At 39.0% G+C, this 24,388-nt stretch overlaps 1 protein-coding gene across 1 annotated transcript in view; it reads right to left on the reverse strand.

The window, feature by feature from the left end:
* Positions 1-6,035: 6,035 nt before the first annotated feature.
* prkcaa (protein kinase C, alpha, a) overlaps positions 6,036-24,388 on the reverse strand; it is a 156,236-nt gene continuing 137,883 nt past the window's right edge. Inside the window, exons 15-17 of the mRNA XM_039814229.1 lie at positions 23,245-23,352; positions 17,055-17,195; positions 6,036-6,594 (exon numbers count right to left, since the gene is read on the reverse strand). Of these exons, the coding sequence (XP_039670163.1) occupies positions 6,430-6,594; positions 17,055-17,195; positions 23,245-23,352 (414 nt within the window). The 3' untranslated portion in view covers positions 6,036-6,429. The remainder of the gene's footprint in view (positions 6,595-17,054; positions 17,196-23,244; positions 23,353-24,388) is intronic.

The following is a 24,388-nucleotide window of genomic DNA, read 5'->3' on the forward strand; positions in this document are numbered from 1 at the left end:
TTTCTCCACTGGAAAGGCACCCTCCAGGGCACTTTGTCATGTTTTATTTACCATCTGGGCATTCAAAAGAGCACTCTTTTTTTTCCGGGATCCACCAGTACCCGGATGTGCTCACAGCCTAACTTAGGTGAAATCTAGTAGAGATCTTGCCGAGTCAGTCAGGCAGCCAGGCTGTGATGCTCCTTCTTCTGACAGCAGCGAGTGTTACACTATTGTCTCCCATCACTAACACCCCTCTTCCTTCACCAGGACTCTAGCTCAGCCATCCAACTAATGTAGAAACCTGGAACACACACAGAATCGACCGACCACCCCCACACAAACTCACACCTCTGCATATGTATAGAGTCAAAGCAAAACATGCACACACACCCACACCTATGAAAAACTGAACTGGATAGACAGGTATACAAGTACAAACTCACAGACATACTGAATATAGTGCATCATACTACTAAACCAGGGGAGGTTCAGTTCTCTTTGTTCAAGTTATGTGTCTTACAAAAAATTATCCATTTAGTCAATAGCAATATTTCTGCTAATGCAATGGTTGATATAGCCTACTGTACAAAGTAAAAAAGTGAAATTAAAAAAAAGTGGGTATTATTTCAATTTCTTAATTGACCTTGTTATTTTTGCTAACTCATAAATGAGAAAACCTGACTGATTATGTCAGGTGACGTCACTGAGACATTTCTCAAAAAAGATAAACATGCACATTCCCAGTTAAAAGGAAACCCCAAATCGGCACCAAACTGTAAAACAGGAAAGCCACAATGTTTTAATATAACGTGCTAATTAAGTTTAAAGTCACAAATGGCAAAAAACACACACTTGCAGAAGTATGGATCTAATTTTCCTTTTTTTTATTTGCATTATCATACATTAGGTACAAATAACAATCAGTTACCAGGTAAGTTGCTCAGACTCATTTTAAAGGTTTCAGGCTGACATGGGAAGAAAACAAACATACACCATTTGCAAAATACAATATATTCTTTCTTTTGCAGTCTATTTAGATATCTACTGTAAGTTATTTATGTACAAGGACAGGTGTGCTGAGATAATAAGTGAACAAAGAGAGGAGAATAACATGTATATGTAGAGACCATTTTACTGTATGGGTTAAGGGATAAGGCATTCCTGCGCATTATTGATCCTGTGCCCTGTGCAGCCAAAACGATGGCAGCTCAGCTCAACTCTTTCCTTTCACAGCAAGCAGGACACAGTGGAGAGTAATGACTAACTACAAAGAAAAAAGACGTTACACAAGATTCATCTAAATTAAAAAGATAAATAAAAGAAGAATTGTAAGAAATGCCAATTGAAAAAAAGATCTATGTCTTAAATCCTTCCATTTAGGATCAAATCTATACTGTACACCACAAAATTACTTCATTATCGTCTGGCCATCCTAATCAATTTAAGTAAAAACAAAAAGATGAGGACATCAAATAGAATGTAAACTAAGTAAAACAACAAATGCACTTGGCTTACTCCTTTCCCATGGTGCACCAAACGAGAGGACGAAAGGGTGGAATTGATACAAACTGTGTTGAGTGAATAGCACAAGAAAAATCAACTGCTTTCCTGACCTGATGGGATCTAAACGGGTGAAAGGAGGGACACGCTGTTGATAAGATGATGGATTGACTTGGCCTAGGCACTGAGGAAGGAGGAACAGGTAGAGTGAAAGAGGACTTACAAGAGACAAGGGAGGGATGGTTCAATGTGGCGAGGCAAAGGGGTCGTTCCTCAAACAAGCCATTATCATCTATCCTTTCGTTCATTTAACTAAACCCCATTAATCACCTGCCCATTGTTCCTTCACTCCCCGAAGATCATCCTTTGATATTGTCAATACATATATTAATTAACTCACTACATCATTCAGTCATTAATAGGCACAGGGAGGTAAAGGTAAAGCAAGCGGACACATGAGGATGAGTCAAGTTGTTGTCAAGTTTTATGGCTGAAAATTCTGATTTACTGACCGGCTCATGAATCATTTATGTGAAGTTCTTTTCTTTTTTTTTTACATACATACATACATACATACATACATTTGCAAGATGTGCTGAAACACTAACATGGCGTAAAAAAGGGAAGTAAAAACTGAGTGAATTGACTCAATTACTTTGACAATGGATACAAAATGCATTAAGCGGAATAGGTATAGAGTAAACATGGAGTAGAGAGTTTAGATGAGAGTGAGGACAATGAAGATTAAGAGGAAGATGTACATTATATCTGTTCAAGTTGGGAAAGGCACACAAGGGGAGAGTAAGTAATTATTTTTTTTCATGCCCACACTGACGTTGACTTTTTGAAAACATTACATGTGTCATGAAGAAAGAAGTTTGGGAAGAAAGTAATCAGAGATTCTATTAAAGGGATGGATAGCTTTAGTCAGCACATTCAGAGGTGTAAGTAAGGCTCAGACAAGGGCAAGACTGTTGCTGAGTAAACTCTGAGTATGTACAAGGAATATTTTCTCTCACTTCTGTGACATTCACACTGGATGTTAAATCCAATGTGCATTGGATTTAAGTTGAAAACACAAGTTGAAATGTTTTTCAGACACAATTCTGCCAATAGGCTAGGCAGGCAGGGAAATCTAGTACCGTGTATGATGAGTCGTTTATTAAACTGACTGGCATTGTAAAGTTTACTGACACAATGTGCACACAATGGCAGCATGCTATGTTATGTGGCCAAGAGAGTGTACAGCAGGTGTGGCTTTAGGCGGGTCTTAGCCTGCACAGGGAGAAGCTGCCACATAGAAGAAGTCATCCATGTGACTACAGCTTGTGCAACGCTGCTATTGTTGGGTTCTGGGGTTTCCAGGTTTGGCACATGCAAAAGGTTATATACTATAGGAAACATTGTAGGAGAACACGACTCTTAGAAAAACATGGAGAAATTATTACAAATGTTCCAATAGTTCCTAAGTTTTATAATGTGATATATCCTTTTAAACATTCCTGAATTTCTGAGCAGAAGCTAGAGAAATTAAACCAACAACACTGACAGCAACTGACAACAAAAAAAGAAGAAACAAACATTTTACAGTGACAACACCACAACATTAAGATTATAACATAAACCCCATTCATGACACACAAAGAGCGAGTGGTCCCACTGGTCTAACATCGAGCAGTGCGTCTGAGTCACAACTCGCCACAGATCTGGGTTCAGTGTTCCACATCGCCCTGAAAAGGTGAAGGCAAAAGGATCCAGGGGCTATATATATATATATATATATATATATATATATATATATATATATATATATATATATATATATATATATATACACATGTATATATATCTCAAGCTTCTACAGCAAAGAGCACTGATCAAGAACCAGGGACAATGTCTCAGGAAAGTCTCTAGTTTTAGCATTTGTATCTATTTAGATTAATAAACTGTAATAAACGTCTGTTCTATCGTCTTTAGCAACCTGCATTCTTTTGGCAAAATCACTGTTGTTCCCCACTCTTGCTTTCACACCTAGTTTACAACTCTGCCTGAGCATTAGGACTTTGGTGTTTCATCACTTGGCTTGTGAGTTGTGAAAAACCCTGCAATCACCTCTTAAAAAGTCTAAGATCAGCACAATAAGTTTGTCCAATCTAGAACTATGCTTACAGTGATACTCCACCTACATCTATCCTTTGAGTATCAAACACTCACCGTAGGTCCGACCTTTTATATGTCCCACTAGGTCTGTGTATCAGTTCTCAATACCTTAAAAGGTACCGACAGAAATAACCTAGTACCGTGTGGTATTTAAACTTCTCCTGTCAAACGATACCTGTACCTGCACACGCAACTGAATGCTTCTATTTACATGATGGGTATCGAATGAAGTACTCTATTGGTATCGGTATCACTTTTAAGCTATGGTGTGTACTTTCTGTCTCCCCCATGAGGAATTCTAATTAATGACAACAAAACTGTCGGCGCATCCACATGATAAAAGCCTTCTGTGATCGTGCACCGCCCCCACCCCTCCTCCACGCAGTTGCTAGTAGCAAAGGAGGACATGGAGGATTCAAAAATCATGATGGACTCTTCAGAAGAGGTAATTATATTCACTCGATTTTCTGCGCGCGAAAGTGGCCTGATGACACAATCTTCTGAACATAGTCATACTGAGAAATACAGAGAGAGTTTTGTGGAGCGGATAGTCTTAATTAGCTTTGTATCAACTCATTTGGCAATGGTTTTGAATGTAACTGACGTTCATTAATATAAAAAAAGTTACACACTAAAGCTTTAAGGGTACTGTTATTGGTACTGGTATTATCATATTTTTTTTTAAACAATACCCAGCCCTCCTGTACGTTTCACCTTCCTGAAAAGCTGTCACGATTGGAATCCATTGGAATCAACATAAATCTAAGCTATGGCTATTATTCTTCAAGGACGAAACAAGTACAAACTTTCAAGACTACTAACTCTTACCACTAAAGTTAGGTTTTGAGTGGAGTATCACTTTGAGGTTGTACTGTAACTTTTAGGGGGTTTTATACTTCGTAGCATTGAGCCTTTAGCGGATCACGTGCATGAATGATGCCTACCAACAGCATGCAGATACAGAGGGACAGTCAACAGCCAGATACACATCCAATCAACTCACAATTTGCAATCAAAATCATTGAATATGAATAAAAAAAATAAAAGTTTTGATAAATCTGCCAAAACAAGTGGAACAGATATATTTTACAACTTGCTAAATCTGGATTCTATTAAAGACGTCCATCTGTTACAAAGTTGATCTGTACTGGGTTAGTTTTCTAGTTGTTTAAATGTTATTACACGTACAAATATTGGTTAATATAATTAATGTAATAAAAGCACATTCAGGTTTTGGTATAAAAACTGTAACTTGCTTTACGTTTTTTAAATAACTCATGATTATTTACAAAGGAGTTATGCAGTGATAGTAGACACTTTCAAATATGAATCTGATCTAATTATCTAATATGTATGAGACCACAAAAGAAGAGGGGACAAAAAACTATGTTTAAAGACATTACAAAAATGAAAAGGGATGCAATAAAGGTGATATTTAACTGATAATAGTTGTGTTGACATAATCCTAATGAAGGATAAGTTTTTCTCAGGACAACAAAAAGCATTGTCAGAAGAAATGCTCCTACTGATTTGCAACTTCTGTAAACTAACAAATGTGTTGTAGCTACACTTGAGGGCACGATACTGTATGCAATATAACATTGGATGGTTAATACACATTGATATCATGTTATATTCTATAAACAAAAAACAGTTTATCAAAATGTCGTTACGGTTTCTGTTGAGACATTTATGACCAATAGGAGGCTTTGTAGTTATGGCATAGGATGGGACAGAGACAGTGGTTAACCCTGACACTGACTATTTTCCTAATTAGGTAGATATAGAATGTACTACCACTGTCATACTAAACTGATTACTGTGTCCACATAGTGTCCACAACATTATTGACAAGGGAAAAATACAATATGCAGCTCAGTTAAGGAAAATAGGTGTGTGAATTATTACTTTTAAAAGCAGATGAAATAGAGTGATACCAGTTAAGTTATAAAGCTAAAAATTGGAACCAATCCTGACACACTTTCATACCTATGGGTGTCACATATCTCCATTTTTACAGGCTGCATATTATCTAATTACACAACTGTTCATTCTTTAGTTGATTTGCTACACACACAGGAAGTTGAGATTAGCTAGAATAAAATTGTACTAAAATAGAATTGTATACCATCACCATGACGTCAAAGGGGAAGAAAACTGTAAACATGACACAGGACACATTGAATCACAAGGTGAAGTTTCAACACCTGCACCACCTGGCCATAGTGTCTACACTGCCTTATGTAAGTGTTTTTAAGATCATCGCATAATATCTATATTGTGATAATTATCCATATGGAAACAAACTGTGACCAAGCAAGTGGATCTATAGACCATAATGTTTATCCACTGAGATTTGTAAAAGCATGAAAAACTTTTCCAAAATCCATGCCTTAAATGCTCTCCTAGCTGAATGCTCCTTTAATATCCTCTTGCTCATATCATATAAAGCCATGGATTCATTTATTCTCTAAATGTCTTCTAGTTATGGTAAACCATCAATACAAATTACAGAAGTATAGAAAGAACATCCTTGTCTATAGTACATGCTTATCATTAGACTAAAGAAAATTATTTCTTGTGATGGCCGATAGCCAATCAAATGTAATCTATACTGGCAAATATATTGTACAGAACAAAAACGCATGCCCTGAATGCTGCTTATGACTAAAACCAATACCTAAAGGTTTATAGTGAGGCCTTGATCAAGTTGTTGTCAGATGTTAGGTTGGCGGTTGCTTTAAGTTAGTGGCAGTGAGGTTCTTCAGGGACGTTTTCCAATCCTTTTCATATGCTGTTACTGACCGCCGGGTTTACAAACTGTGTGTTGATGAAAGAGAACCCTGCAAACTCGGCCTGGTCGATGTTGGCGATAACCAGCTCATCTGGCGGTGTGAGCTGGGGCTGGGTGCGTGTGAAGAACTTGTCAAAGTTCTCTGCTCCTTTGCCACACTGTAGAAAAGAGGGACAGAAAAGGGAAAAGTTGAGACATAAGGTACAGTATGTAAAATAATATTAAGAGTGCAAGCCTTAGACCGACAAGACAGAACAAACATGAAAAATCTGGAGCACTGGCGGAAGTATGCGCATGGCAATTCTGTGAAGGCAAGAGACATTAATCACAATTTGTTTTTAACTTTGGAACGTTGGAACTCTTCACAGATTAGCCCAAAGCACAGGACACGCATCAAACATCAGCAATCACTACCATTGTCATCACCATTCATATTACCAGACAATGTGCATGGACAATACACCAAGCAACATTTGTGAGTTTTCCCACATCAACCTGTTGGCTAATTCAAATGCATCTTCATCTGCCCCCCGGCTTACATAAAAATGAGGACATTTCACACCTGATCCCGCCCGTTTCCCACTGTAATATGCAGTAGGAGGTTAACAACATTCGTTAATAACATTCAATTACATGCTCTAGATCTCATTCACCTGAATTGCAATGCACTCTTCTGAAAACAAAAGCAACATTGGCACAGCTGTGGAACAGCAATGCAGTTTTCAGTAAACAAAGGCCCAGGATTGATTCTATGAGAGGAAATTGTGTCAGGACCTCTGCAACGAGGCACGTTGCGTTTGCTCTGACCTCATAACCTGCTGTGATATGCAGCTCCTTGATCTCGGCTCAGACGTGATACGTACGTACTTTTGTGCTTTTTGACCCTCAAAATGTAATTATGTAACAGAAGAATGAAGTGATTCCTTGAACAAAAACAGCAACAGCATCAAGGTGCAACAAGTTCACAAAAGGGTTAATTAGTGTGTTCACAAGAGAGAGGCAAGCTGTCAGTATTTAACAGGAGACATCAAAGGTGTTTTCATGTTTGTGTAATGAGAGGATAATCTAATTAAGACATGGAAACAGATTATGTCACATGGTGGGTAAATTTGCACTTAAGAGATTTTCTCAGCAAAGGAAGGTACTGTGCATGTTTGGAGACGTGGGCGTACATCTTATTTTGTTGCTGTAGTGATATTCCCCCTGACTGAAATAAATCACACATGACATATATGACCCCAGTAGCTTTCAAGACATAGCACACAGGCTTTTCTCATTGTTGTGCCCATTTTCTATTCCGGGGACTCACCTTAAAAGGAGAGGTGGGGTACTGTACATACTGTTTCTGTGACAATCAATTAACAGCGCAATTTTGAAGTTGTGAAATTACTGAGATTTGCTTTTACATTACCTATATGCTCCGACCAGAGAAAAAGAACATATTGCAAGGCTCAGTTACCTTACATGCTTTTTTTAGTTGTTTTTACCAAGCATAAACACAGTACCAGATCCTGTTAAAAAAACTTCCACCAATGTCTGTAATGTAAGTTTTTTGTCTAATAACTATTTCCATCACTAGGAAATGGCTACAAGACCACTTAGACCAGAGAATAGGGAAACCAGCTGTTTTATCTCCTTCCAAGCTTATCTCATTTTCGGTGCTGTGTATTTGCTTGCAATGATTCTGCGCCTGTCACCCGAGGCTATCGGTATCCTCTTAGGATTAGCATTTATGGAGGATCTGCTCAGGGGTGTACTTTCTCTTTAACACAAAATTGCCAGCATGCCTTGGTGCCTAGCTACCATTCTTTAAAAGGAGAAGAAACATGATGAGGTAATTTGCATGACTGATGCAAAAACCACACCCAGTAATAGTGAATAATCTAAACCTTCAATAGCACTGCACTTTAAACCTATGGCAACATACTTCTACTTCATACTAAAATCAGTCGATCTGGCATTTGCACTCTTTCTTGTGAATGAAAAGATTTAGGTATTAATACTTCTGTCAATCACTTAGCACTTTTTAGAGCCTGTAACACAATGGCATCAGCATAAAAATGCTTCAATTTGTCATCTAGATGTGGTGTGCTCAATCAGTGACTCTCCAACTACAGTAAAGGTCTACAACTGGCTAACAACAAAGAGCATTAGAGAGGCTGGGTTTCTTTGTTATTGGCTGCAGTATTTATTTTTATTGAAGCAAATCAAACAGTCATGAGGGACCACAGAGAAAAAAGATTACTTGGTCCATGAAGAGTTTTTGTCTCTTCTAAGTTATTCTACTGTCTTTACTGGAGAAAAACAAGAATAAATAATACAGTGTTCAAGAGAAAGAGCAAGTGAATAAGAAAGAAGCTGTACACAACATCCTTATCCTGATCAGTTAGTCCACCTACATACCGGGCTCACCTAAATGGATGCATGCATTCGCAAACGCACACAATCACACACCCCAGTACTCACACACACACACAGGCATACTTTACGCTAAGACCCAGTGTACCACTTGATAAGCATTCACGTTCCCTTGGGAACTACTGTTCTGCAGCTGGCTGTGAGAATAACCGACTCTGGGAAGCCAAATGCCATGGGGTCTCCGATTCAGGGCTTAAATAGAAAAAAGGAGGATGGCAGCCATAACACCTTTGGCACTGTTGCCATAGAAATAAACAGTGGTGCATTTAACTCAAAGGGCTGTTTTGACTGCAAATTGCAATATTTCACCAAACTTTACATCAGAGTTTCAGGTACTATAAACATACAGTATGAAGCATTTAAAAGTAAGATATTAAAGAAAGGAGCTTTTGTTTTTTTCAATCCTTTTAATTGTTGCCATAATTACTTCACAACCAACCCTGACCTGGCTTTGAAAGTCTTGACTAACTAATTCGCCTCATCTACTGCTGCCCTCCATTCACAGACAAGACATTTAAGTGTGTGTGCAGTATGTTGCCATGTTTGCTTCAGTGCATCTACGTGTGTGCCAGCAACTGCTTGTGTGTCAGTCTTTGTGTGTTTAGGAATGTCTGCCTGTGTTTGTCAAGCAAACACAGAGATGTATAAAGGTACAGACGCTTCTTTTTTATTGGTGAGGCCAGACTGAGACAACACATCAGGTGATTTAACCGAAGTGAACACAACAGAACATTAAAAGATTGAGTCACAGACGTTTTTGAAGTGTGTGTGCACATATGTGTTTGTGTGCATGTTATTTCTAAATGTACTCTCTCGTTACCACACAGCAGATACCTGATGGGTAATCTCCAGCATCCTTCAACTGCTGTGCCTCTCCGCATACTTGTCTAATTCTATCCATCACTGACCATCTGCTGCTCAAGTAGAGCATAGCATTTTTAACTCTGACCTCCACCAACAATTGCCAGCACTAAGATGTGCCTTTTTTGGATCACAAAACAGTTACTTCTTGTGACACTGGACCTCAGCACTTGAGTGAAATTCCCACCAGTGTGTAAAGCAAAGCTTATGCGGGATGGAGCTTCAGCTGCCAAACTGACGTGAGATGTTGCATGTTGTGTTCACTTCTCACGGTACTGAGTGCTGCTGAAACGTTTTTCTTTTGTGAAAGAGCATCACATCACAAAAACAGGACATTAACTAGACTATAAATTATGCTGCTCTCATAAAATAAATGAGGCTCAAAAGAGTCGCTCAACAACAACAAAAGGAGAACATTTTATTATAAACCATGGTTATGAAAATCTGCACCACTGCCTTTGTGATATTTCCAGAAACATAAACCTGCCCTTTTGGAAAAGCGTAGGGCTGGTCTAACGTCTCCCATTTCTCATTGTGTGATTCACCCAGCTCTTATGGGGTGAGACCTATTATGCTGTTGATACATCCTCCCATACACAGTGATATAGTATCCTACATAGGTTTTTGACCTACTTCCTCTCATCTTTAATCTCTCTCCCTCTCTTTCTGCACACATACAGACACACCTCTGCACTCAAGCATGCTAAATAACACATAGCTACTTAGGATGGTAAATGAGTGCCTGCCTCCAATAAAAGTTGTGCCATGTAGTATAGAATTGGTGCATCACTAACCCAATGTTACAATTACAAACTCCTGCAGCATTTACACTGATGTAGAATTTCGTACTGGAAAATATTTTCAAGACGATAACTTCATATCCAATTTGATGTTGTAAACAAACCTCAAAGCAATTACAAATTGGGCCTTTCATAAACCCAAATGTAACTACAGTTTTTTATGGAAAATGTGATTGAAGTACCAATTCACATAACCCCAAATCAGAATATAAATATATAAATAAAAAATTAATACATAAACAAACTGAAAATTCTCCGTCTTATGTCCCGTAAGCTAAAAGAGGAAAGGCAGACATGCTCAGTCAAGTTGCAACAGTCTGTGCCTCTCATTTTCTTACAGCTACAGTGAGTCACAACTCATCCATATGTGTGTGTGTGTGTGTGTGTGTGTGTGTGTGTGTGTGTGTGTGTGTGTGTGTGTGTGTGTGTGTGTGTGTGTGTGTGTGTGTGTGTGTATGTATGTATGTATGTATGTATGTGTGTGTGTGTGTGTGTGTGTGTGTGCGTGTGTGTGTGTGTGTATGTCCATGTATGCCATCCAGGCATGACTGTTCCAAGACTTCTGTGCAGTGACTAAGTCCTCCCACTCTTTCTTTGCCTAACTCCCTCCCTTCATTCACCGATCCCATCAGCATCAATCAGCAGCTTCCTATTTGACCCACTTTCTCCATCGTCCTCTGCTCCCTTAAAGACGTTCAGCCATCCACAAGTGGGTGTAAAACGTGTGGCCATCAAGTGCGTTTTACTCAAGAAATGAACCTGATTTCACACAGACACCGCTCAATGGACGTGGCTGGCATTTAGTATGTGCTTGTTTTGTTACTTGCAGTATAGACAACTGCACAGTGACAGCATCCAGCCCTATAAATATGGATTAATGTCCAATATACACAGATGGTTTGAATGTCTCAGCTGGGTGCAGCCTGTGTATTGATTGCAATTCCACAGCTGTCACAGGCGGATGAAGTGAGATTGAGTGGGGATTGGAGAAAGGAAAGAGGAGGAGGACTGGATTAGAGAGGAAGGGTTAGACCTGGTGAGAGGGAGGTGTATAATGATAGCCATTTGGTGTAAATGGACTGAAAACAGCACAGTATTACATGACATTGTGAGGTGGACATGATGGTTCTTTATAAAGCAGGTTATATTGATAATAGAGAGAATTCAACATATTTTTTTACTCTCTTTCTCATATTTCACGCTTAGAGCTTGCATCGAAAACCAGACCCATGCAAGCATGCACTGTGCAAAAGGACATGCACGTTTGCATGCATCTACCTCCCTGCAACTTCAGCGTGGACAAATATATCAGCACAAAAGCTTTCCTTTCTCCCTCCGATATTGATTACCCCCCCTACACACATATGCAGCAAATAGACAGAGACAAGGCGTGCAAGGAAATCTTCCTCCCCTGCTTTTCCTAAATCTCTGTTAACCTTCACTTTCTTTAACCTTCCCACACATACATGTAAACAAACATACACGCACAAAGCACACAAAGCATTTCCAGGACACCCAGCATGTCCACTCAGTGGGAGACTACATGGACAAAGAGGTCAGGATTCACCTTATAAGAGGAACTGGAGCCCTTGAGGGTGAAACAGAAGAGAACTACAATATTTAAACTGAATGTGTAACATGTGTATATGCACACACTTGAACACACACTCAAAATCACTCCTAAGTGGAGGATGACCTTAAGAATTGGGTTACAGTGGTGACATTTTCAGAGATAATCAAGGGGAAGTGCTCCTCAAATCATGTCTGACATAAGGACCAGGAGAGATTTCATATCAGTCATTAACAACTACATTTGCAGTTTTCTCAAAGGCCTTTGGTCCATCTCTGAAATTTAAAAACATGTATTAAATGCTACATTGACAAGTTGAAGGAATTTAATTTAGGTTCCTCCACCTTTCTGATTGGATATGTTTGGCCTGCATTATATAAGTTAAGGGTTAGTTGTTAGAAAAGAAAATGGGTTTATTATTATATGGATCCAGCCATAGTTTACAAAGAGTTGAGCACCACCAATATGGACACCAGAGGTTGGGAGCACCTGCCACCTTAACTGTGTCTGTGGGTTTGTTCATGTGTGAGAAATATTTTGACACTTCCTTTTCTCACACATCTACCCACATGTTCATAACTCTATGAGGGAGTAGATTTCTGTGCACCGGTGGGTCCCCTGGTTGTCAGCACACGTGACATGTGACAGAATGAAGTAGTGTTTCTTTTTCTATTCACACACACACACACACACACACACACACACACACACACACACACACACACACACACACACACACACACACACACACACACACACACACACACACACACACACACACACACACACACACCTCAAGGGATTTTAAAACTACTCCTTACTGTGCAGCAAAATGTGAGCTTTATGAGATATGTATTCACAATAAATGTGTTATATTAATTATACATTCAGATGGGAGGCTTTGAAATTACTTACAGCCCATATAAGACATGCCATAAGGAGCCCACGCCAGCAGCTATTTTGACTATACAAAAGAGTGTCATGTTGAGGCAGTATTATCCACATCAGTTAATGTTTAATGTAACAATTCTATTCATTGAGCAAAGCCACCAATTTATTTATTTTTACTGCAGACTATATAATGTTTTTGCAAAACTATGTAATTTAGTCTAGATGTTTTGCTGTCAGTGTGGTGAAATCACTTAAAACTCTACACAAATGCTTCCTCCTTGTGTCTTAAATTCTTTACATACATCCCCGGCACTGTCAGCAACTCTTAGTGGGAATGTTACAAAGAACTGCAGTCAGATTAGGATGCACTCACCATTATATAATTTGACCTACTGTAGTCTAATACTGTAGTAAATAACAACATTTACTCAGTCATTTACTATACACCTCCAAAACACATTGTAAGTGCCAAAAACGCATCTATGATATATGTGCTGGTAAATGTGTGATGTTTATGCAATAACAGTGGAGTTATATCATACTGTAGGCGGCCAGAGAAACCCTAGAAAAACTACTGTATAGTGACCTTTTCTTGGTGTGTACTGCCTCTTGACCCCCATCACCCTGCAAAGGTTGAGCAGGTATAGGAAATGAATGAATGGATGGATGGATGGTTGTCAACAAAAACAAAAACGTCCTAGTACTGTTAATGGTTGTGTATGTAATTACAATATACCAAATGTTGATGCAACCTCAAAAGCAAGGATAAGTTTCCATAAAAGTGAATATCCAGCAGTGTCCACAATTCAACACTGTTAACAGCTGTCTTAATTCTGTCTACCTAAGTGAAGAATTTTCTGAGGTTGAGTGCTAAGCTCTGACTAAATTTTGAAAAAAATTATATTTTTAATTTATTGAATGAATCACCTAAACTACAAAAAAATATGTTTTGTGTGAGACAAACCATCTTTGCTCTTCTTTTCCACAAGAAGTTATTATATTTTATCTTCCTAGAATTATTAAAGTGGACATATGCTTTTCCGTATTTTCTGTCATATCTACAATGTTATAATACTGGATTTTCAGGTTAAACGTGGCCAAAACTTCAAATAATGAGGTAAACATATTTTAGAGAAATCCTCGTGTGTGTGTGTGTGTGTGTGTGTGTGTGGTCGCTTACCAGCCCACCCGCATTACCAGCAACTTCCATTACCATCGAAGCTCAGGCCGTACAGAAACCACTCGTCTCCACGCACTGTGCTAGATTGTTTCCGCTCTCCGTGTGGTAAAGCTTCAGGTTTAAAACTCCAGTGAAGAATCAGATTTTGACCCGTTGTTGTGACTCTGCTGAAAATAACCTCACCTGTGTCTCTTCTGTCTCCAGCACTTGCCTAAGCTGAGCCTGCCTTCCTGCTGATCCTCTGCCATTGCCTGCCACAAATTCCCCACCACCAGATACCATCTGCTTTGACCAGGATTGCCACCTCACCACCTTTTTTTACTCTCTTCACTTGCTAGTACTTTGATAAAATAAAACTACTAACTGCTAACTGCAATCCATTGTCTGAATCTGCTTTTTGGGTCCAAACTAGCAAATCGTAACAATTTCCTTAAATACTCTTGACACTTGACCATTTTTGTTGCAAGTTTTAGATTATTAACGTGTGTGCGTGTGTGTGTGTGTGTGTGCGGTAGAGACCGGACATATTTCTCATAGATACTCCCAAAAGTTGGTGTTTAACACATTATATAACTTGCAACTAATGTTGTCTGGATTGCTACATTATGCACCACCTGTTTAACTGTGTGTGCACGTTGTTTAAACTTCAAACATCTGTGAATATAAATGTATCAAAACTTACTTACATTGCTTACACTTTCCCTGACAAATCTGACTGAAGGCTAGGGGAATGCACAAGTTCATAAACAAACAGCCAAGAACATGATTTGTCCTGTAGTGATGAGCACATCTGTATTTCCTTGTTTAAATGCATGCGGTTTAGTAACTTCTATTTGTTTACTTGTCTTGTTCCCTTCATGGTCTGTGAGGGTGTAATACATCAGTTCAAATCAGTTTAGCATCAATTAGTCATTACCACTGTAATACAAAATGAAAGTGGAATTTCTGTAAACTTAAAAGACCACTGTCAAGAATAGCATTTAACATTGTGTTGAATTTGAGGGAAGATTGTTGATTACTTTACGGCACAAAGTGAGGGTGTTGGATGGCACAAAAAAAGAAGATGGTACTGTTCTTCCATTGCAAGCAAAGTTTTCATAGTTTCTAAAAATGTCAGATGATGAGTGAAAAGCCCAAGGAAACACAACCTCATTAAAGCCATAGAGAGAACAAGTGCACCAGGACAAAGGAAAGACAGAGGGCCTGATTTACTAACACTAGCGCAGTTTGCGCTGCGTCTGTTTATGCGAGTTCGGTAATAGCGCACGCTATGCTTCCACAGTTTGCGTAGTATTTATCAACCCTGACACCCATCACCCATGACTGTTTGAAATGATCCTGATGCCAATATTTGTAATGTAGCGAGGAGTTTAACAACTGCTGGAATGGGATGTGAACGCTGAGTGGGAGATTCAATTTCATCTTTGATTTCTTCCAGTAACTCTAATATTGCATGTCTGCTTGATCTGTAACGCTAAATGATGTTGTGTTCACTGACAAAGTGTGATTCTTGTGTTAAAAATATTTTCAGCCTCGCCTATGTCTTCGTCTTGCTCAAATTGCTGTTGCCATTTCACCAGCGGCATAAAGGTCTACGAGGAAACTCGATTGCGGCTGGTTTAAAGAGGCGGAGAATTTCCCCCGCGCGCTCTTACTGACAGTCTTTATAAATACCACGGAATATATAATTAGGTGCACTTTGCGCTTATCCTCCCACCTTTTTGGGTGGAACTCCCACTTTCCCCACGACCCTCCCACGAACGCATATTGAAAGCGCAACTCGTCTCTTCTCATGTGGCAGACAATCTGCGATTTTACCCAAGTGCGCCTTGTTTGTAAATAGCCCGCATCGGTTACGTCCGTTTTTGCGACCAATTAGCGCCTGGAAACAGGCGCAAACGGCTTGATAAATCTAGCCCAAAGTGTGCTAATTTGGTGCATGGTGCAAAGTGCAGTCGAGTGGAGGCTTAGCTATTTGTGTGGCAGTAGACGTTACTGGATTGCAAGTTGTCAGGTTTCCATCTGAATGTAGTGCACATTTTAAATGAATTTCAATAAAATGTGCAAAATAAAATTTGAATTCATGTGCTTTTTTAACCACTACCGTACTGCGAATATTGGGGGTTGACACATCGACATGAACACATGGTGGCGCTAATTCTCCAGTCCAGTTCCATTAAACCATTGCAGAAGAAGAGGGTGGAACAAGATGACGTAATTAAAAGATTGCCAGTCAAACCTTATTGATGAAAAAAAATAATGTGGAAAACGTAATGGAATTATGTAATTTATGTTTGTTTCATGGATTAATTCGAAGAAGTTTACAGTCTCCTCATCGGTCCACACAGATTTCGAACGCTGTTTATCGTCTCTTCAGTGGATCGAAAGGTTCAGTGGATGTTTCAGTCACTTTCCTTGCGTACGTCATGATTTATTCGCTAAGTCGATATACCAACTTTTCCATCTCAATCAAGTGCAAAAACATTTTTGGTGAATTTCCTGCATTTCCTCTCCAATTTTTTAATGCATTTAAAATGTGTTTTAATTGAAAATGTGCTTCTATAGCTGTGTTTCATGTCAAGTCACCCAAATACTGAACAGGTGTAGGTAAGGAAATTACTCCATCTCAGGAAAATGCCTCTGCTGGCTCCATGCTGGACTTTTCACTATGAATTCATATGAAAATAGAGGTCAAACAGCAACATATTCTTTGTGACAGAAAATATGGCCTTATTTTAATGAAGGCTAAACTCATGTGAGAGAGGCTACCAATCATCTTGACCGTTGGTTACAGAAATTATACTAAGCAGTTTCACACTTAATTAAGAGTATGAAGTGTAAATATAACCCCAAGCAAGTTCATTGCCTACTGTAAAAATATAAATGCACAGTACTTACCACTTTGGGCTTGAAGGGTGGCTGTATCTCCCTGTTCGCAAGGCGTTCCCAATCGATGCGTCTGAAGAAGGCATGTTCTCTGATGTCCCTCTCTCCCTCTGGGCTGCAGCCCAGACGCTTGGACGGGTGTTTGGTCATCAGCTGCTCATAGAAAGAAACAAAAAGGAGGACACAAAGTAAAAACAAATAGACTATAAATTAATTTAGGATCGCAGTGGTCATTCCTCCAACAGTGTGGAATGCATGACTCGCATAATTGTTTTCATTGGTTGTCACAACTTCAAAGAAAAAGTCAAAATCTTTTTTTCCTTCTTCAATTTCTTGAGTAAATGGGGAACACTTTCACTTACAGTCATGCAAAGTACAGAGTGTGCAGATTTTAATTCAGCAGATCACAGAAAAAATAATGAACATCAGCAGGGGCGTAGCACAAAATTCTGGGCCCTGTAGAGAGGCATTTTCTATGGGCCCCTCCCCGCATCCACAGCTATTCATTCTAGCATCTTTTTGGACCATCCTCACATGAGGGCCCTGGGTACTCAGTCCCCTTTTTCCCCCCCAGTCCGACGCCCCTGAACATCAGCATTTGGATATATCTCTCTCAAAAGGTGTCAGTGTTAGTGCATCAGGAAAACCCTCACTTTGTTTTCTCCCACTTTTGTGTTCTTTCACTGATGTGTTTTGTAATGTGATTCCACCTCTTTTCTAGGTCAGCAAGTGACAGCTAAACAGATGGGGCTGAAAAAGAGTGATATAATTGTTTGTTCCCAGCGTCCATCTGCTTGTTCTACCTTTAGAGAACTGCTGCCTCTTCCAGTGGCATCGCAGACAACATGAAGACACAGTTTACCCTTTATTAAAAAGTGATATAATAAAAAAGTACCCGCAGGAAACATAACCAACAACAACATCTGTCTTTATTAAACTGTGTACAGTATGAGCCCATTGGTATTACTTACACATAATTATTCAATTCATGTTTCAAAAATTACTAGTAATTTTAATGTTTGTTTGTCAAGCTTACAAATGGAGAGCCTTTACATTCTTGATTATTGCACAAACACAACACGAGTTCGTCTGGAGGAGGTAACAAACAGGCCTATTTTAAATGCATTAAAACAATTCCCACTCATAATGAAACATAATTGCTGTCTGGCTGCTTGTTTTTCTAAGTGTATATATGGAATTTCACCAGTTATTTACATAAATATTTTTTTTTCATTAACACTCCCACCTCGGTGCAGTGATTTGTCCTGATTAAATCGCGAAGGAAGGGAAAGACGCCTTTGGAGATGGACAGAGAGCCTGTCCAATGACAAAATGACTTATTCGTGCACTTGACTCTGAAATGGAAATGAAGCTTTGTTTGACTGAGCTAGGTTAAATGCTTGGTTTAATGCTCTGGTATCTCGTGCAGCGTACATTTTTTAAATAGTACAAATTCATACATGCATGCATACACAGACACACAAGCACTCCAGAATGCAGCACCTCCAGTTAAATCCCAAATCTGTGATGCACACCTTCACATGCAGCTCAGTCACTTTGACAGTTCTCCTGAATTATAGGACATCATGTTTAGCAATCATGCTTTGTGGGTTTTGTTTTGTTTGTTCCCTCACAGAGGGAAGACTTTGTCACCAATGTTAAGCTAAAGTATAATACCACAGTCTCTGACACAAACGCTTTCAGTCTTACAGTAATCTGACTAGACAGGTGTCATTACTAAACTTCACCAAATTGAATATTTTTTGCGAAATTATTTTAAAAGAATAATTAGAGATTTTGGGAAATGCGCTTATTTACTTGCTTGCCAAGAGTTAGAAGATTGATACGACTCTCATGTCTACGTATGTCTATGGTAAACATGTACAATCCATAGCCCCATCGCTAACATGGTTGCATTTTATTTTGCATTTGGCTTTTTTCAAGATCTGACTAGCAGCTCAGGAGCTTTGTGTAATGCACAGAAACAATCAATCAATCAATACAAAATTCAAGCTGTCAATCGTTTCTGCTGCCTAGCTCTGCTTTCATGCTCTCTTCTGCTGTATTGATACAACACAACAGAAATCCATGTATTCCTGTAATGCATTGTGTTACATTATTGTGTTCATCCCATCTACTATATCTGATTCCACTATTTAAATTTAAATGAATTCCACTCTAGTCAATTCTATTTTTCCATTGAATTAAATTGTATCTATTAAACGATGAGTAAACAGCCCAACATATCTTTCGCTGTCAGGTTGAAAGAATTTCTATTGGTATGTAGATTGTGCATACAGTATGGAAAGAAAAGTATGCAGTTACAGATACATCACTGCACTGCCAGATTTTCTACAGTTTAACTTTTTGAAGAAAAATATAATTTAAGAGGATACATTATTAAATGACAAGCTAAAATGGCAAACTGTTTTCAGCATTGAATATCTACTTGCAGGATTTTTGCAGGCCAGCTTTCCTGCAGCAAGCCCCTTTGACATACAGGCCGTGGGCTGGGCCACATCTGAACTAACAGAGTGCATCCAGCTGGCAGAGTACATCAGACAGCTGTTGATGAGGAAGAAAAAGTAATTTGCAGCTTTCTGTCTGTTCACGAGACTGTCACTGACGGTGAGAAAGCATCCTGCTGCAAACACGAGGCTGTCACCATTAAAATGACACACACCTTACGCATTAAAATATCCTTGAAACTGACTAACTGTTGGCCTGTCACCATGTCAATCAAACGCTCAAGCGTTTGCATTTTTTTTTTTTTACTTGAGCAGCTGAAATACTTTGCATAAATGGGATAGATAATGGTCTCCTGAAAAAAGAAATGTGTTGACATTTCATGCAGAGCATTTGATTATTCTGTCTGCAAACTGTTAGCACTCAAATCTCACGCAAAAGGTTAAGTTGCATGTGTTCACAAAGTGTACATAACTTCCAAGTTACCCTGCTGTTTCTGCTGAGAACATTAAATCGTTACAGACAAAGGGAAAAAGAGAATGATGAAGTAAAAGAGAAAACAGATGGGGTCTCTCAGTCAGCAGGGATTCTGGCCAGTTAAACTGTGTGATTCAGTAAACCAAGGCTTTCAACACACACACACACACACACACACACACACACACACACACACACACACACACACACACACACACACACACACACACACACACACACACACACACACACACACACACACACACACACACACACACACACACACACACACACACACACACACACACACACACACACAAAATCATCCAGTAGAACCCAATTAGTTTGCTGCAGTCTGAGAAAACCGGGCAAACTACTGAGGCAAAATATCAAAGACAAACCACACTTTCTGTTTTGACCATTTCTGTTGTATTGTAACAGCAAAATTACTTTCTGGATGCTTTTGCTACCGAGCTCCAGAGATTCTTTCCAAATTAGTCAAGTGCGAAATCTTCACAGATATTTACCTCTACATCACAACTTATACTCATAACACAATTTTTATGTATAGCTGTCTCATTCTTTTTCTCTTCTAGTATTCATAATAAACTACAACAGCATTCTAATAGGTGACCTTTAGGTAGCATCCCATTGCTTAGATAAATATGTATCTGTGATCTATTTAAAATCTAAAGAAATGTACAGTATACATGGGATTGCTAAAAATGTATGAACAGTTGCAGAATAAAACTCCACAATAATACTTGTGTTTGCATACAAGAAATATACTGTATATTTTGTGTCCTTTTCACTGAGTTACTACTACTGAGTTAGTTACGCTGTATTAGCATCAGTTTTCTGTCAAAATCTGTTCTTCTTCCTTCCCCTCTTTATCTCCCCCGTTAACCACCTCGTCTTGTTTTTCTTTCTCTCTTGTTAGTTTGTCAGGCTGCTGGAAAGCACTATTATATATCTATGAAGAGGAAGTGTTGCAGCCATGCCAAAACAAGGGTTGAGACAGGGACTTGGGCCACACCAGGACACACACACACACACACACACACGTGCTCACACAGCTAAGAATATGAAGGAGGAAGAAAATGATGGGAAAAGCAAAGAGGGGGACAAATAATGGAGTTGAGGAAGGGACAAGGAGACAAAAGGTGTTATTGCACAGCTCATTGAATTTGCACTTCCTCTGGACAGAAATAAAACTGCCACTTTCACTATTAAATTCCTTGTATGGACACACTTACACAAATGCGTGCTTTTCTGTATACCCTTGTGAGTATCTCCAGACATTTCAACAAAAGCAAGGTTTATTTACACATGATTTATAATCTTTATGTCGTCGCTTCTGTTACCAACAGTATTACTGTATCTTCAGCACTGCTGCCAGGAACTGAACCAGAGTCTCTGCTGCTTATGACGTGAACCACATAAATAATGTGTTTAAAGTAATTCTCGTTTTTTTATTGATCCAATAGTCCTTATCTGCACCACATGTCATCAGTGACTGTGACAGCGCCAAGATTCATCCATATTGTATATGTACACCAGCTTCCCTTAGGGTGACCATGTATTGGCGTACCAGTGTTTCTTTCTAAAGTGCATACAAAGTGACAATGAAGGTCATAGAGTGTAAATAAGTGAGTTTATGCACAATTCCTACATGTGCTTTTAGCCTTATTGTTTATTATGTGAAGCAATGAAGTGGGGCAGACTGCAAATTTCATGGAGTTTCAGTGAATCCGTTATGTAAGTGTCCTAAAGAAAATCTAAACAAAAAAGGTTTTTCATGTTTTTCCTGGGTTCCTTCCTCTTTCATTTGCTTTAAAAACATTATGCTGCTGCCATAAAATGCTTGACTTGCACTGAGCCACTGTACTGGTCAGTCCCCTCTGTCTCTGGAGATCCAGCAGCCATATACCCATGGCAGTGGAAACAAAATCTCATAATCACTTTAATGTAATGAAAAATCTAATAGGAATAAATAATTGACATGATCGTTAAACTTCCTCAAAAGGGGTTTCCTTTTGACTGTCCACGTTTTCCATTTAGCCAGTATACAGTAATTGTTTAGTGTATAAATATACTGTAGGTTTTATATGTTAAAGACAATTTAGCGCTGTAACAAATAACACATTGTGGTGAATCTGTTTTTTTCACTGCCCAGTGGACCTATGGAGATGATACTTAGTGGGAATTTTGACAGTAAAAGTTCACATACTTCTACAAAATTGACTATTTGACCCTTTGCTTGACCTATAGAACAAGCTTTGGAAAATGGCCACAAAGCATTTGCATTAAGCTTTTAAAACACTTTACAGACAGTCAAGCTTGTCAGAAGTATGTTGGATGACCTGACCGTTTTTTCTTAAATGTTTTAATAATGCAAATGTCACAGACACGAGAACTGAGTGGGACAAGGACAGGGACTTTGTAGATGAGCTCCCACACAGTATTTAAAAAAAGCTTACACTTCATTCTTACGCAAATGTTACGTTTAACTCTAAAAGGCAAAAAATAAAAAATAAAGCCTTCCAGTAGTCTGTGATACAGCCTGACAGTTTTGAACTAGCAGGAAGAGTAAGTAAAGTTTATTTATACAGTATAGCACTTATCACAGACAGAGTCACAAGTGAGCTTGTAGCCCCTCTTACAAGAAGAATTATATTGGCTTCAGTGAGAAGTGTGAAAGACACTTTTCCCACCTGGGTTGAAAATCAGTATTTTAAGCTCTGTGTCTTTCAAAGGGGCAGGTTTCATATATTTCAGTTTAAGTGCATTTTTCAGCCAACCCATGAGAGAGAGACATCATGGTTTTCAAACAAGCAAAGTGGCAGTTGGTCAAGGCCACAACACCCCTCCACCTTGCCCCCCCTCTCTTCTCCTCAAGGGACTACAGGTGGAAACTAGCACAAGTGCTACAACCTGGTATAATACATCTCTCCTGTCTAAGGTTAATGTATATTGTACACTGTCCCTGTTTAAATAAATACAGAAAAAAAATAGCTACAGACACAGTTGGAATGGCACATACTAAGGAAAGCTCATTGTGGGACTTGCTCTAGTGGCTGTAATTCTGCACCAAGGCTGAATTTCGGGAAAGAGACTTCAGATACAGTATTATGGGACCACTAAGGTCTATATAAAAGCATCCAAAGAGCACCTTGTCATGGGACCTTGAACAACAAAAAGTGGCTTTAAAACGGCAGAATTTTCTTTTTTTTATTGAGGGCAAAGAACGTCCACTTACCCCTTTGCAGATGGAGACGGCTTCTTTGGACATGGACTTGGGGTAGGACACGTTGTGCTCCATAATGGACTGGAACAACTCATCTTCATCCTCACCATCAAATGGAGGCTGGGGTGGAAGGAGATAATATTAAGAGAGTTGTTGGTGTTTCATCCATTATCACATGGTGGATGAATATATTTTTGCTGTTCTCTTGACAACCATTTTACTGCTAAAAGTAAAGTGTCACCATGTTCACCACAGGGATTCAGCAGTTTTAGTTTTTTTTGTCATTTGTGCCCTCTCTATTTGAAAGGTAAATTGACCGAATTTTGTGAGAGAAAAAAAACGTTTTCCCCAATGAATAAAGATAAAGGGGGCAGGAAATAAGGACGCACATTTGACTAAACAGGGAGCCAAGATGAAGGATAAGGGGGAAAAAGAAAGAAAAAGACGGAGACAAGGCACTAAACAACAAAGACACTGAAGAAAGACCAAATCAAGGAACAGTGCAGAGTTTGTGCGAACACGTTTCACAGGAAGACCTTGCAGGGCAAATGGAGTGGATGACCCAGCTCTTTCCCTGCTCACTGGGTGGTTATCATCAGTAACCATAATGTGGGTGTTTTGACAGTCCATAAAATGAATTATTCGTCATTTCCACTCCACTGGCCCCTTCGGGTAGAGATAGCCTGTCTGCGTCATGCCCTCTTTACCCGATTTCACACAAGGCAGGGAAGAACAGAGGAAGGGAACATCTAAAAACCTTTGTTAATTGTTTAAGAGCTGACACTTGAATTCATTGGGGAATGAAAAGCATAACCATCTGCATGTTTTGCTTTCCTGTGGGGGAGCTTGCTCTTGCATGCACACGCACTTTGTTTTTGGGCTTTTGGAATGGGAGCTACTTAAACAATATGTTAATAAGTCATAAATGTCTTAATACATCATTTAATGTTGATTCTTGGAAACATGTTTTATTAAATCCTGTAAAAGGAGGATGTTTGTGTGTATGTTAGGATGTTTATTTTTTTTTTATCTTAAAGCAATTTACATCAATATATCTAGAGGGTGAGTAATGACAATATATTAAGCTATGGCTGTACCTTTCACAAAGTGGTGATCACGCTTTTTTATCTCTGGCATGGTCTGATTCCACTGTAAC

This window comes from Perca fluviatilis, chromosome 1 (genome assembly GCF_010015445.1).
Source record: "Perca fluviatilis chromosome 1, GENO_Pfluv_1.0, whole genome shotgun sequence".
NCBI lineage: Eukaryota > Metazoa > Chordata > Actinopteri > Perciformes > Percidae > Perca > Perca fluviatilis.